The 15641-nt window shown below is 38.9% G+C and overlaps 1 protein-coding gene across 4 annotated transcripts in view; it reads left to right on the top strand.

The window, feature by feature from the left end:
- Fnbp1l (formin binding protein 1 like) overlaps window positions 1-15641 on the top strand; it is an 83741-nt gene that overhangs the window by 33751 nt on the left and 34349 nt on the right. For all 4 annotated transcript variants that reach the window (XM_036189674.1, XM_036189672.1, XM_036189673.1 and 1 more), the window contains exon 2: window positions 1844-1959. In XM_036189674.1, the coding sequence (XP_036045567.1) occupies window positions 1844-1959 (116 nt within the window). The remainder of the gene's footprint in view (window positions 1-1843; window positions 1960-15641) is intronic.

Genomic DNA, 15641 nt, shown 5'->3' with positions numbered 1-15641 from the left:
AAGGTTTGTTGAACATTTATTGGCAGTAATAAACAATATTCTTTGAAAAAACTGTGTTAGCTACCAGTAAAGTTGTATGTTGACTGGAGTTTTTCCATTCTGTCACTAGTCCTGTGCTTTGACTGGAATTTTTAAAGGGAAGTTGAAATAATGTTGAAATTTATTCACTTCATTGTTTATAGGTAAGGAGAAAATGAATGAGAGGAGTCCATAAAAGAGAGATATATTGTTATAGTTAATCTTACAAAAATAATACTTTTATCGTGTAGGAAGATAAACTGTTTACAGTGTTCCCAAGAAGAATTGGGAGGGACCCTTGAAAATCTGTTTCTCATAAACTCATTGTTTATCTGTTGGATGCTTTAAAGACGGTACCCTTTTAAATAAGTGGTTGTCAGTTATATGCTCACATAATATGTAATTTTGAAAATTTTGTATCTTTAAAAGATAAAGGGAAGGTTTAGTGGTTAGTGATTAGTTGCTTTTTCAAAGCAATCTGAATTATGGAGAAAGCATTTTGATAATGAATGTTTGGAAATGCATCTATTACTTATCTATGTCACCTACAAATACTGTATCTTTTATTGGCAGCAAATCTGTCAAAAGACAAAATTTAAAAGTTAAAGATTATAATTGACCTGATTTACAGGTCTGTATCTGGGCAACGCTTGATGCCATAAAACCCAAGGAGTGTTCTGGTCCTGAAGACAGAAGGGCTGAGACAGCAGAGTGGAGCAGAAGGCAGTTGAGAGGTTTAAATGTTACTTGCCTTGTGGACATTGCTAAAGATGTTGTGCGTGTTAGAACTGGCCTGCATAGGGGCTGGGGGCTTGGTTATTACTATCTGTCTCTGTTTCTCCCTCTCCTGATTTCTCAGGCCAAATGCGTAACTTAGTTTGGGCCTGGTGAGCAGAGACCTTCAGCACGAGTCAATCCAGTTTGGTTTGGTCTGTTAGGACTTAGTAGAGGAGCTAGGCCAAAACAATGACTGCCAAGTTCTCTTTGTTTCAATGTGAATCAAGTTTTCCTCAGTGTTCTCTAGGGACACAACCAACAGGACACATACATGTATGTTTACAAAGAAAGGGTTTTTTGTTTTTGTTTTTTTGCTTTTTAGTTTCACAGTAGTGGATCAGCAAAGTGCCACAGAAAGGAAAAGAATGGAAACTGCCTTCCTGAGCTCACAGAAAGTGACAGAAGTCAAGGTGTGAGGTGAAATCCACCCATGTGCAGGTGGTTAGGGAGCTCCTTGTAAGAATGCCTGGTAGTTCCTCAGCACAGCCCCAGGAATATGTCCTCCTCATTCATCTGCTTATTAAGTATGGCCCACTGGAAGTTAGGAGCAAACAGTGAGCTTGTATTATTTCCTGTAGCCTGATGGCTTTATCCTCCCCCAAAATAGCCTCATTTCTTTGGTTTTCTGAGCCTGTCTTTACAGTTGTTTCCCCTGCTTCCTCCTTCCAGTTGTAGACACAGGGTGTGTTTGCCGTCACTAGTCTTAGAGATGTGCTGCTTCACTTGATGAGCCCAGGCTAGCTCTCTGTGCTTGAGGTAGTAGGAAGTAATAACTGCACTCTAGAGAGATTTCTTTTAAATAATTGGCTAATGTGGTTGTGGAGGTTTGGCAAGACCAAAAGCTGCAAAGGATAGTCCAGGAAAAGCTACAGTTGCAGACCAAAGGTGGTCCCCAACATTTGTCTTTCTGATTTAGGAAAAGGTGAGTGGAACTAGGGGTTTCCTAGCTTTTTACTTAATTACTTCTCTGTACAAATATCAAACTGGTTAACATATTTGTGGATACAATTTCAAGCTTGTTCAACCTGTTCTTGCTTTCCTTTTCTAGGATCAGTTCGATAGCTTAGATAAGCATACACAATGGGGAATTGACTTCTTGGAAAGATATGCTAAATTTGTTAAAGAGAGGATTGAAATTGAGCAGAACTATGCGAAGCAATTGAGGTAAGTTGATTTATTTTTCACTTTTTAGAAATGAAGTTATGTGTTTAAATATCTTAATATTATTTTAATATTGTACAGATTAAACCTTGTGTTTTTGATCCAAATTGGTTTGAATTAGAGAACTAATGGTTAATTGAAGTCATGGGGAATATTGACTAACTGGATCATAAGTCACTTTGATTGCACAAAGACATTTAACACCCTTAAAACTCACAGCAAAGGGAGACCCTGTCTAAGCAGCCAGAGTCTGCTGTCTTCCTTAGTCTCTCTCCACCTTCAATCCTCTGAATAAAATGATTCGGTGACTAAACACACAAGACCTGGGGTATTCAGTGTTTTACACTTTCAATCTTCCCTGATATTTAATTTTTTAGAAGTCTCTAATGCACTGAACTTGAGTGTAGACTATTATTTTAAGGTGTATTACTTTTGTTTATGTTGCATTTGTTTAATTCTGTGGAGCTGTGTTACTATGCCTGATGGTCTAAGAAAGAATGGCCAATAGCAAGGCAGAAGAAAGGATAGGAGGGGCTGGCAGGTAGAGAGAATATGTAGAAGAAGAAATCTGGGAGGAGAAAAGGAAGGAGCAAGAAAAGGAGGGAGGACATCAGGGGCCAGCCACACAGCCAGCCATGGAGTAAGAAACAAAATAAGGTTATAGAAGTAAGTAAAAGGTCCAGAGGCAAAAGGTAGCTTGGATAATTTACAGTTCAGAAAAGCGGACAAGAAACAAGCCAAGCTGAGGCCCGGCATTTATAAGTAAGAATAAGCCTCCATGTGTGATTTATTTGGGAGCCGGGTGGCGGGCCCCAAAAAGAGCAAACCAAACAATACTTGAGAATTATACTTGTGCTGAGCTGAGCTTCTGTGTTAAAATATTTATTGGCAGAATACTTACAGGGGAGTTTTTATATCTTAAATTTGGTGGAATTAATCTTAAGATTTTGTTCAAATAGCACAGCTATTGTTTATCACAGTTTTACAAGTAGTCTTGCTGGAACTTGATAAAAGTAAGGCTTGAAGTTTGAAGACCGTCCTATAAAAGTTTTAGCTAAGAGTTAGGGTGCTTCAGAGGACAAAATTCCAACTTAAATAGGCCCATGTGATTGAAAAATCCAGGTATATTTCCACTTGGGGGTGAAATAAACTGCTCCTTGTTGTAGTTCTACTTTTCCTTGTTTCTGTTGTGTGTAAATTCCACTCAGCTTCCTCCTTTCTACTCCCTCGCCTCTGGATTTTTCATTTCATACTCTGCATCTTAGTCACTCTTCTCCATTACACCCTTGAGAGAGGGGGAAGGGAAGAACAAAGAGGGGGGAAGGGAAGAACAGAGAGGGGGAAGGGAAGAACAGAGAGGGGGAAATGGAAGAACAGAGAGGGGGAAAGGGAAGAACAGGGAGGGGGAAAGGGAAGAACAGGGAGGGGGAAGGGAAGAACAGAGAGGGGGAAGGGAAGAACAGAGAGGGGGAAGGAAGAACAGAGAGGGGGAAAGGGAAGAACAGAGAGGGGGAAAGGGAAGAACAGAGAGGGGGAAGGGAAGAACAGAGAGGGGGAAGGGAAGAACAGAGAGGGGGAAGGAAGAACAGAGAGGGGGAAAGGGAAGAACAGAGAGGGGGAAGGGAAGAACAGAGAGGGGGAAGGGAAGAACAGAGAGGGGGAAGGAAGAACAGAGAGGGGGAAATGGAAGAACAGAGACGGGGGAGGGAAGAACAGAGAGGGGGAAGGGAAGAACAGAGAGGGGGAAAGGGAAGAACAGAGACGGGGGAGGGAAGAACAGGAGAGAGGGGGAAAGGGAAGAACAGGAGAGAGGGGGAAATGGAAGAACAGGAGAGAGGGGGAAAGGGAAGAACAGGAGAGGGGGAAAGGGAAGAACAGAGAGGGGGGAAGGGAAGAACAGAGAGGGGGGAAGGGAAGAACAGAGAGGGGAAGGGGAGAACAGAGGGGGGGGAATAGAAGAACAGGAGAGGGGGAAAGGGAAGAACAGAGACGGGGGAAAGGGAAGAACAGAGACGGGGGGGGAATGGAAGAACAGAGAGGGGGAAGGGAAGAACAGAGAGGGAAATGGAAGAACAGAGATGGGGGAAATGGAAGAACAGCGATGGGGGAGGGAAGAACAGAGAGGGGGAAGGGAAGAACAGAGAGGGGGAAGGGAAGAACAGAGAGGGGCAAAGGAAGAACAGAGAGAGGGGGAAATGGAAGAACAGAGACGGGGGAGGGAAGAACAGAGAGGGGGAAGGGAAGAACAGAGAGGGGGAAATGGAAGAACAGAGACGGGGGAGGGAAGAACAGAGAGGGGGAAGGGAAGAACAGAGGGGGAAATGGAAGAACAGAGGGGGGAAAGGGAAGAACAGGAGAGAGGGGGAAAGGGAAGAACAGGAGAGGGGGAAAGGGAAGAACAGAGAGGGGGGAAGGGAAGAACAGAGAGGGGGGAAGGGAAGAACAGAGAGGGGGAAGGGAAGAACAGAGAGGGGAAGGGGAGAACAGAGAGGGGGGGAGTGGAAGAACAGGAGAGGGGGAAAGGGAAGAACGGGAGAGGGGGAAAGGAAAAACAGAGATAGGGGAGGGAAGATCAGAGAGAGGCAGAAGGAAGAGCAGAGGTCTCTCTACCACCATTTGTTTGAATGTTTTTCAAGACAGACTCGCACTCTGTAGCTCTGGCTGCCCTTGAACTCACAGAGATCTCTGCCTCGGATTAAAGGTGTGCACCCCCACACTTCCACCTTATTTTTTCTAGTTACTTTAGTAAGATCTTTGTCTTTTTTGACTTGGATTAGGTTTTATGCTTATTTTGTATAATTTATTGAAATGATGGTACTGAATTGACTTATAGTTAATGGTAGAAGAAAGATAGCTAATGATAGTAGACCCAGAAAGAGGAGAAAATATTTGCGATAAGTCAGTTATAGCCTTATGGTCAATTCACTGGGTGTGGGATGACAGAAGTCTAGTATAATGAGTGAATGATTTGCAAAACTTTTTTTTTTAAGCTATTATGATATTTATGAAAACATTGACATTGTACCAGTTTCCTGGTCTGTTCCCTTCTGGTTTTTCTTAAGGCTCTTTTCATATAAGAATACAAAATAGGGAGCCTGTCAGTATTTTAGTAATAACAGTGATGATACCTTATCTGTTCAAAATTGTGATCTGGGATTCTTACACATAAAGTACCTCTGAGAGGTTAACATGAAAAGTTTACTCATGTGCAAATTAAAAAATGTCTGCCATCTAATTATTAGAAGTACATTTATTTTATTTTATTATGTTTATGAGTGTTTTGCCTACATTTATATCTGTGCACCATGTGTGTGCCTGGTGCCCAGGGAAAACGGAAGAGGGCGTTAGATCTCCTGAAACTGAGATTACACATGGTTGTCAGTGCCATGTTGGTGCTGGGAGCTGAACTTGGTTCTCTGAAGAGCAGCCAGAGCTCTTAACTACTGAGCACAGTCTCCAGCTCTTGTCTAATTTTGAATTTGTACTCAATTCTAGCAAATAAAAATTTATGGTTTCAAGCTTCCAGTACAAGTGAAGTGAAGACATACACAAAATGACAAATGATAAAAGGTTAAAAACAAACCATATGAAATAATAGGAACAACCAATTCACTTCCGTGGCCCCCAAGAATGTTACCACTGAGTTACAATACAACAACAAAGTGAAAATGGATAGGAATGTGCCTAGGTCCTCAGGAAAAAGGCTAATCACTTTTTTTTTTTCCAAGAAGATAGGGCATTTGACAGGGTCCCTTAAAATATAATGAATGTCATTTAATTCACATTTTAATTTCTAAACTATTTTGTAGAAAACACACATAAGCATGTATGCACAAAATTATTTATTGCAGAAAAATAGGATTCCCTTCTACAAATACCTACCAACATATGAATGATGAAAAATACTGTTGTATATAACCAGTCTAAACATCCAGCTTATTTAAGACTGTTCCTATTCAGTCCATCAGTACAAGCAGCTGGTTGCAAAGCTCAATAGTAGGTCCTACTGCTTGTTTGAATTTGTATGGATGATTAGGTAAAAATTTGTGAAATTTGTATCCTGAAGAGCTCAAGGATTTTAGGTGTTCCAAGTTGTTGCTCTTGTGGACAAGGGAAGGGAGGTGTTTTTACTTTGTGCACCTTTGTGTTATTTTCAATGACTGTACTAGATTGATAATTTAAAACTCTAAGCAAAGTGATGGTACACTTGGAAAGAGTACTATTACAAATTGCAAAATAAAAACCTGATAATTTATAAGATAAATTAAGCACTCTAGACTATCTAATTATCCAGGATAACTCCTAGATCTCAGAGAGTTATGGTGGAGGACTGACTTACCTAATGAAGTTGCAGGCTTGTTTGCTGCTGTTCTGAGACTGGTAATGAACTATGGTTTCCCTTGCAAGGGAGGCCAGGTATTAGTACTTTATTGAAGGAAGATGGCTGGAGCTCAGAATTATTTATGAAAAAACCTCTAATTTTATAGGGAGAAATGGGTTTGTCATGTCCACCTTGTGTGAGAATTTGCCTCTTTAAAGGAACGTCACACACTTAAGGAATTTGGCATATTTCCATCCTAAGGGTGGCTCCCACCCAGTAACAGAGTTATTTTATTAGATAATGTTGAGGTGTTTGGGTAAAGATTTGGGAGGAGGCATGTTTAATTTGAAGCAGGCTACTCCTTTCTGCATGGAGATTTGCTGCTTTGGATGAATGACTGGTAAATGATTGAATTATCAGGTGCTGTTTGTAGTGTGTTTTTTGTTCAAAAAAGGGAAGAGGCTTGTCTTGTTTATTTCCTCTTTTAGCTACCTTCTCCTACTTTTTTTTATAGAGGTTGATTTCATGTTTAGGAGGAGAATGCTGCTCAATGAGGTACTCTGTTCCTTTGTAATAACTGTATTCAGGGTGTTAAATATCTCCCTTCTTTTCCCCAGTGGGGACAGAGAGCAGAGTCTTGATCCAACTCACTGTCCTTCCTGTTGGAGCCTCCAAAGTGCTGGGTCTTGTGTCATTATGTCTGCTCCAGTTCAAATACACTGCAAAACTAAGCATTTTAAGACTTTGATACCAAGGCATCCTGTGCCCACCTTCCGTTATTCCTTTTTTAAAGTCTTGATTTCTCTCCCTGTGTTTTTTGTTTGTTTTGTTTTGTTTTTGCAACAGTCTCAGTGTAGCCCTGGCTGTCCTGGAACTCACTGTGTAGACCAGGCTGGCCTCCAACTCAAATTTGCTCACCTCTGGTTCTGGAGTATTGGGATTAACGGAGTATACCACCTCGCTCCTGTGTTCATGTGTTTTGATAGTTTAGGAGGTTTAACTGTATTTTGGTGTTGGATATTGATTGATTTGGGGGATTGGTTCAAATATAAGTATAGAAAATAAAGTTTCTAATCAAAGACAATTGATGTCCGTTGTTTTGTTTTTTTCTGAGACAGGGTTTCTCTGTGTAGCTTTGGAGTCCATCCTGGAACTCACTTTGTAGACCAGACTGGCCTTGAACTCACAGAGATCTGCTCTGCCTCCTGAGTGCTGTGATTAAAGGCATGTGATATCCATTTTGAATGATGCTAAATGGTGGTTACAGAGTACTTAGTTTACTGTTTTGTATTTACAGAGACAGCCAACTGAAATCAGTTTCTGTGTGTGCAGTGTGTGTGTGTGTGTGTGTGTGTGTGTGTGTGTGTGTGCGCGCGCGCGCGCGCGCGCGCGCAGGGATCAAATGCAATGCCTTATCCTTGTTATGCAGACACTTTGCCACCAAGTTGATCTCCAGTCCAATAATTATTTTAATAAACTTGTATATGTATATGACAGGGATTAATTAAGACTTCTAAGTATAAAAGAATCTTTATATGCACAATAAATATATATTATTTTCTCTTCTAGTAAAAATAATTGCAGTATTATGTTCTATCACAGAAGTATGGCTGTATAAAATTATATCCTCCAACCTCCACACTAGAATACCCAAATGTGATAGTGTGGGATACTAGGAGCTAACTATAATAAGCTAATTTTCTCTTAAAGCAGAAATCTCTCTGACTTATTTTTTAATTCTGTGCATTTGTATTCCCATGTCAGGCTAGATAATTTAGCTAAGTATACATTGCATGAATGAATAAATAAATACTATTTCCATCTAACTTAGACTCTTATGACCTTTGATGGTGCACTGCTCTCTACCAAACTAGAGTTTGGTATCATGTACATCACTGTTTTAGGGTTATTATTTTATGTAACATGTTTCTAGGATGAGCTTACATACTTTACGTTCCTTTATCAGAATCTGCCATTAGCATGTCACTTGTTTTAAACTGAGAAGAACCCAGAGAGCCCATTTTTGTACTGACTTTCTAAAAGTAAAAATGAATTTTATGGTTTTGGTCTGCCGTTCTTTAAGTTGTGACTGCTTTATTGCCCGTAGGCTTTCCCCGTGGTTTGTAGAGACGGTCTTGCTATGTAGCCCAGGGAGATTACCATTGTGCGTCACCATGCCCAGCTATATTTATAGTGCCTGTATAGAATTGATCTGGTGGAAATCCAGTAGTTATTGTTAGTCTCTTGCCACCCACTTTGCCTCAGTACATATCTCTACCTGAATTAAATCACTGAATGATTTTTATTACTTAAATAATTTCTGCTTCTTAATTCTAGAATATAATCTCTACACTAAAATATAAAATCCACAAAGGGAGGGGTTTGTTTGTTCTGTTTTGTTTTTTCCTAGTTCCTAGAACAGTGCTTGGCAAGAACAAGCAGTATTGTAAAAATATATTTACTTAATCCTTACTATAGCACTTAATATGTCAGCACTATTTTCCATGCTACTTATTAACACATTTTCCTTTAAAAACAATTGAAATTTCAGTACTATTTTACAGATTTGGAATTGAAGATAGGAAGGTTAAGATAGAACTAGTTGTATTTATCTGTTGCTGTTGAACATGGGCTCTTGGAATTGCGTTATTACATTTCACCATTAAGAGATTTACTAATTCTCTATCGACCCCCCTACCCCATAGCCAGTGCATAGTATATCTTTATATCTGTAAAGACTTCGCTGCATACATTAGTAACTTATCCCCAAACTAAGTAACATGCCCTTTCCAACTAACTGATCCATGTAAATATAGCATAGTAACAATCGTAGACATTTAATGAAAGTATAAATTAGATATCCTAGATGATGGCACGTGCCTTTAATCTGTGGGACAGAGGCAGTAGGATCGTTGTGAGTCCCAGGCCATCCAGGTCTGCCTTTTGAGACCCTGTTTCAAAGAGGAAGAAAAGTCATATAATTTATAAATTTAGTTTTAGCTGTGTATTTTTCCATAAAGTTAAGGTAAAAGGGGTTAACAGTTTAGAAGTTCTTCCTTTTAAGAAAATATTTTTCTCTTTAATGAAGCTGCATAAAAACCAGCAATATTTCAAGAAGCCCAATTGTCTGAGGGACAGATTTGGGGTACTTCCATTACTTGAGGTTTTAAACCTCATTTAGAGACTGGTCTTCTTTATGATGAAGATTTGAGTAAATCTTGTTTGCTTTTGTTTCTGTAACCTGTTATAAGTTACAGATGGTGTATTACTCTAGTTTTCTCTGATTTCCCCCAATATTCTCTTCAGTTCTATTAACTGTTTTCTTTGGATGCTTTATCAGAAGAAAAAAAAATACAGTACTTGGAGAACCTTTCTTTTTTTTTTTAATGGTCTGGAGAACCTTTCTTTTCTTTTTTTAATGGTCTGGAGAACCTTTCTTGAGTATGATGTGACATGTTTTGGACCCCATTAGCTGTCGTTAGTGCAGGTGGCTTTTGTTTTCTCCTTGTCATTGCCCTCTCTTCCCGTTCTTATATTTTTGTGTGTCTTGGAGCTCTAGTTAATTTTCCTTCTTCCTGGTGTACCTAAGAGATGGCTGTTCAGTTTAATTGCCAGCCAGTTACTAAGCTAGTTAGATGTATAACAGCTGGATTTTGTTATTTTACAGTGTGACTAAACTGCTGTCCACTTATGTTCACAGGAGTTTGATGACTTCTGTAACTATTTGTAACGCTTACAGAGCACCTGCTCTAAAGTAGGCTTCTACCTCCAATTTTTGTGGGATGATTCAGTAAACTGTCACTTTTCTACTAAAGTCACACACAGCCATTTCCATAAGAACTGTAAGGCATATTCTCGACTATTAAATAAAAATGTTTTCATAGATTATATGATTCAAACAGAACTTACATGTGAAGCAGAAAACCTTTTAAGAAAGAAAATAAGTTCAAACCTTTTGGGTTGAATGTTTTCATGGTGAAATTCTCACTCTTGAAGGACCTCATTGTTTAAACATTAAACTGAAAAAATAGTTTGGTTGTTCATAATATCGTTGTGTACACTTTATTCAGCCCTTCACCCTTTTCTGATAATCAACCCAGGGCCTCATGTCTGTTAAACAGGCACTCAGGCACTGAGCCTAATAGCTCTCATTTGGTTGGTCTTTTGAATCTAACATAAAAGGGAAACAAATGATCAAATTCCTTAGCAGAATTTATCTGAAAAACATAATACTTAAGTCAGTGGTGTCAGTTTGTTCCTCAGTCTAAATTGAACAGATAAGTTTTTTTTCTTTTCTATTTTAAACATACTTGAAAAATATTCTTCTGTAAGATCAACAGTTTCCTAAAAAAAACTCATTGTTATGCTTTATCACACAAGAGTAATAACAAATTGCTAACATTCTTTGAGTGTAGACTGGAGTTGATGTACTAATGTGTAGCTCACATTCGTCTGTATTTTATGTTTAGTATATTCTTGACATGTTGAAAATAAAGTTAAACTAGGGGCTGGTGTGTAAAAAAAATATTGGAAGACCATTTGTGTACTTTCATATCTTGGAGCTTGTTTGATTTTTTTTTTTCCCCTTTCCCTGGGTTTTTCAGACATCAATATTTAAAGTTTCTAATTTTTTTCTGTCCCCTGTCTACTCAGCATCTGGTATGGGTATAAAAATTGAGACTGAAAGTGTGCATTAATTATATCCAGATATTCTAGTAGTATATAGTAACGAGTGGGATCATAACCTCCTACTATGAAATTATACACATCCTAATTATGTGTATAATTTTTTTACTTCAAAAAATTAGTTGATTGAGAGTTTCATATTCATCCCTTCCCCAAGTCTTCCCAGATCTACCTCCTACTTCCCTGTCCGTACAGCTTTGTGCCTTTTTCCCCCCTCTTAAATCCTGTAAGATCAATTTATGCTGCCCAAATATTCACAGATGTGTGGTATTCTACTGAGTGTTGTTGACTTACTGCTAGAGGCTACACTTTTGAGAAAACTGTCTTTCCTTCTCTCAAAAGCCAACGGTTGCCAGTAGCTCACAGCTAGCAGTAGGATTGTATGCCCAGCTCCCCTGTCTGCTAGGATTTGGACTAGCTTGGGCTTGCACAGGTTTTGTAATGCTGTCCCAGCTACTGTGAGTTCATATATGCAGCTTCCCTGCTGTATCCAGCAGACACTTTTTCCTTGTTGTCATCAACTGCCTTAGCTGTGAGTGGATGAATATGTATGTATATAGTCTGTATGTTCCTGCTTAAAGGCTGAGCATTCTGTAGTCTGTTATTCCTTGGCCAGTTTTGATTCTTTATGTTAATCACTATTGCAAATAGGAGCTTCACAGATGAAAATTAAGAGATGTAATTGATCTATAGTATAACAATAAATCATTAGGAGTTTGGTTAATATTGTGTCCATTAGCAACATAGAACCATGTTATCTGTAAGTAGGTTCTTCTCAAGGCCTATGAACTATCTAGCAATAGGTTCTTAGCTAGATGATGGTGCCAGGTTTAAATTTCATCTTATGGAGTGGGGCCTAAATCCAGTCAGAAATTGGTGGGTTACTCCCATGATGTTCATGCCACTCTTGCAACAGTAGGCCTATCTTGCCAAGTCCGTCATTATTGTAGCTTGCAGGGTTTGTAGCTGGGTATCATTGACTACTTTTCTTCCCCAATAGTTTGTGTAGCACCTTGCAGCACTATGAAAGCTGGCCAATAGAGCTGAAGCTGCCAGGTGCGTACCAGCTTGACTTTATCATGTTTTTGGCTTAAGTATGTGGTGTCTTCAGCAATAATGTCTTGCCATCAAGTTAGAGAGGCCAAGAGTAATCAATGGCAATAGTCTATAATGTTCGGAGGCTAATAGGACCGCACTGGGCTTTTTGTTTGTTAGCCTCTAGTGTCTAGTAATAGAAATGTATTGAAATTTGATGGGATTGTATTGAGTCTTTAAAATACTGGTAAAATGGCTGTTTTCATAATACTCATCCTGCCAATCCATGAGCACAGGAGCTCTTTCCATCTGCAGTTTATCTTTTCAATGTCTGAACGTTTTCACTGTACAAGTCTTTCATGTCTTTGGTTAGATATATTCCAACACACACACACACACACCCCACACGCAATTGTGAATGACATTGTTTCCTTGATTTCTTACTCATTATGTTTGTCATTTGTGTGTATAAAGGCTACTGAGTTTGTGTGCTAATTTTATATCCTGCTGCTTTGCTGAATGTAGTTATTAGCTGTAGGAATTTTCTGGTGTAGTCTTTATGGTCTTTTAACATAGACCATATGTATTACTTTATCTGTAAGTAATAAGACTTGCTTCTTCTTTTCCTACTAGTATCCCTCTATCTCTACTTGTCTTACTGTTCTAACCCATTATAATGCTGAGGAATTGAGAGAGTGAACATCCTTGTCTTATTCCTGATTTATTGGAAATGCTTTGAGTTTTCTCCATTTTGGATGATGTTGACTGTGGGTTCCTTGTATATTGCCTTTATTATGTTTAGATATCCCCTGCATCCCTGTTCTCCCTAGTACTTTTATTATGGATGGATGTTGGATTTTGTCAAAGGCCTTTTCTACAATTAATGAGATGATCCTGTGGTTTTTCTTCCTGAATCTTATTTATATGATTATTTTTGTCAATTTACATTCTTGAATTCTGCTCCCAAGTATTTTGAGAATTTTTGTGTCTATGTTCAAAAATATGGGCCTGCAAATTGCTTTTTCTCCTTTTTTTTTTTGTTTGTTTGTTTGTTGTTGTTGTTCTTTGGTTATAGTTATCAGAATACTGGCTTTATAAAAGGAATTTGGAAATGTTCCTTCTTTTTTCTATTTTGTGGAATAGCTTCAGGAATATTGGTGTTCATTTTTCGTTGAAGAGCTGGAAGAAATGTGCACTGAATCCATATGGCCTCTGCCACTTGCCTAAGGAGCATGTGTCTGGTCTGCCTTTTTGTGCCCCTTCCTGCACACTTCCTTCTGGTAGAGAGTCCCAAGTACAGCTGGAAACCCTTCCTCCATTGCCACACATGCTTGTCCTCATCCCAAGCAGGAAAGCCAGACTCCCCCACTTCAGTTCTACCTGTGGTAGTTTGAAGGAGAATGGCTTCCATGGTCTCATGTGTTTAAATACTTGGTCCCTAGTTAGTGGAACTGTTTGAGAAGGATAAGGAGATGTGGCCCTGTTGGAAGAGATATGTCACTAGGAAAGCCACCTTTGAGGTTTCAGAAGATCCAGGCCATTCCCAGTGGAACCATTCCCACCATAAAAAAGACCAAACCTAGGAATAATAGTTACAGGAGAAGAGACCCAGCGCAAAGATATAGAAAATATTTTCAACAAAATCATAGAAGAAAATATCCCCAATCTAAAGCAAGAGCTGCCTATCAAGGTTCAAGAGGCTTTAGAACACCAAATAGGACCAGAAAAGAAAATGTGGATAAAATGCACATGGACATGGACACACATGGGTAAAGTACCACTATATGTCACATTTATTATACTTTAATATATTGTATATATAATAGTTTGTGTTTCCATAAACTTTTGGTCTATAGTACCTTATCAAAACATGTCCTCCATACAGACTGACAACCTAGAGAATCTGTGTGCCTTTGAGAGATAAACATTCTGAAATATAAGGTTAGATTTTTCTTGAGATTTGCTTAAAATATTCTTTTAGTTTAGAAACAGCTTGAATATTTTACATTTAACATGTGTAAGACAAGTAAGTCTGTTTAAGATTTATTTGAGCTAATAAGCATATACAATATGAAAAGCTGAATTTATGAACTTAGGAATCATTTTCTGCTTTGCTAACTTCAGGCATTCTTAGAAGACCACTGAAATTAACTTCTTTGAAGGAATCAACCATTTTGAGTGTTTCTTTTAATAGTTTTTAACATGTGAAAACAGTGTATGATCATTCTAACAACTAAATTTGAGTCTTTTTTCCTAGCTCCTCTCACTAGATGTTTCAGGGTCACTATGGCTGTGATGAAACACTGTGGGCCAAAGCAGCCTGGGGACAAAGGGGTTTATGGGCTTATGCTTCATATCATTCATTGTTCATCATGGGGGGCAGTCCAGACAGGAACTCAAACAGAATAGGAACCTGGAGGCAGGAGCTACTGCAGAGTCCATGGAGAAGTACTTGCTCCACATAGCTGGCTTGCTCAGCCTGCTTTCCCAGGACCACCAGCCCAGGGGTGCCCCACCTACAGTTGGCTGAGCCCTCCGCCATCAGTCACCGAGTAAGAAAATGCGGTGTGGACTTGCCTACAGCCTGATCTTATGGAGTCATTTTCTCAATTGAGGCTCCCTCCTCTACAGTGACTCTAGCTTTTGTGAAGTTGACATAAAACAACCCAGTACACTAGACAGGAGTATTCATAAAAAGTTGATGTGTGTTTTTCCAGAGCTTTTATTTTGCTACAATGGGAATTTTAATTTTTGGAAAATGCTAGCACTGTGGACTTTGCCATAGATTTCCAATACCAGAATTGGCTTGAGTTGAGTCCATTGTGACTTGTGTGTAGTATCTGAGGTCTTCTTCCTGTCTTCTTATCTATTCTCTTTCCTCAGTAATTAGATTTCAGACTAGTGGTATTTTTCTGTTTCAACTATGTAAAAACTTTGGAGGTTAACCTGTTAGATTCATTTCAAGTGTTAGAAGCTCAGTTTAGATTGGGTTAATCAAAGGAAGAACTGACTGGGTCATGTGACTGGATTATCTGTTGATCTAATTACACAGAGAAGTATTTAATAGAATAGTAAGATCTGTTGCAAGCTTCAGATATCTAGTATCTACCTCCCTAGCCATGGGATTTCAGGTGTGCCTTGGTGCACACAGCTCTTTCTACATGAGAGCTTGACATAGAACTCTGGTTGTCATGCTTCTCAGCAAGTACTTCAGGATCTAGCCATCTCCAGAGCCCTATACTTTTAGAACATTGTTATCACAAAAATAAGTTTTGTACCCATCCCCATTTCCTGGTCTGGGCAACTACTAGTCTATTTCTGTCTCTCGATTTGCTTATTCTGCTTAGCTCCTAGATTCGTCATCGCCTCCTCAGGTCTTCCCTTTTTGGGCTCTCTTTCAGAATGACTGTAGGTTTCGCATAATTGCTAGTTTGATAGTTATGACTCTAATTTTTCTACCATTGTGATACCTGGAATAATAAGTAGTACTTCATAGTTTTGCTGGTATTTAGGTGAACAGTGAAATTAATCTAGGTCAATGAGTTTGGACTATGTTTCTAACCATTGGTTAAGAGTAGTTAGTGTTTATTAATATGACTTGGGTTTTTTTTTTTTTTTTTCTTTCTATATTCCTCATTTGTCC

This window comes from Onychomys torridus, chromosome 6 (assembly GCF_903995425.1).
Source record: "Onychomys torridus chromosome 6, mOncTor1.1, whole genome shotgun sequence".
Taxonomy (NCBI): domain Eukaryota; kingdom Metazoa; phylum Chordata; class Mammalia; order Rodentia; family Cricetidae; genus Onychomys; species Onychomys torridus.
Note: the sequence above shows the minus strand (reverse complement) of the source record. Positions and strands in the feature narration are given on the sequence as shown.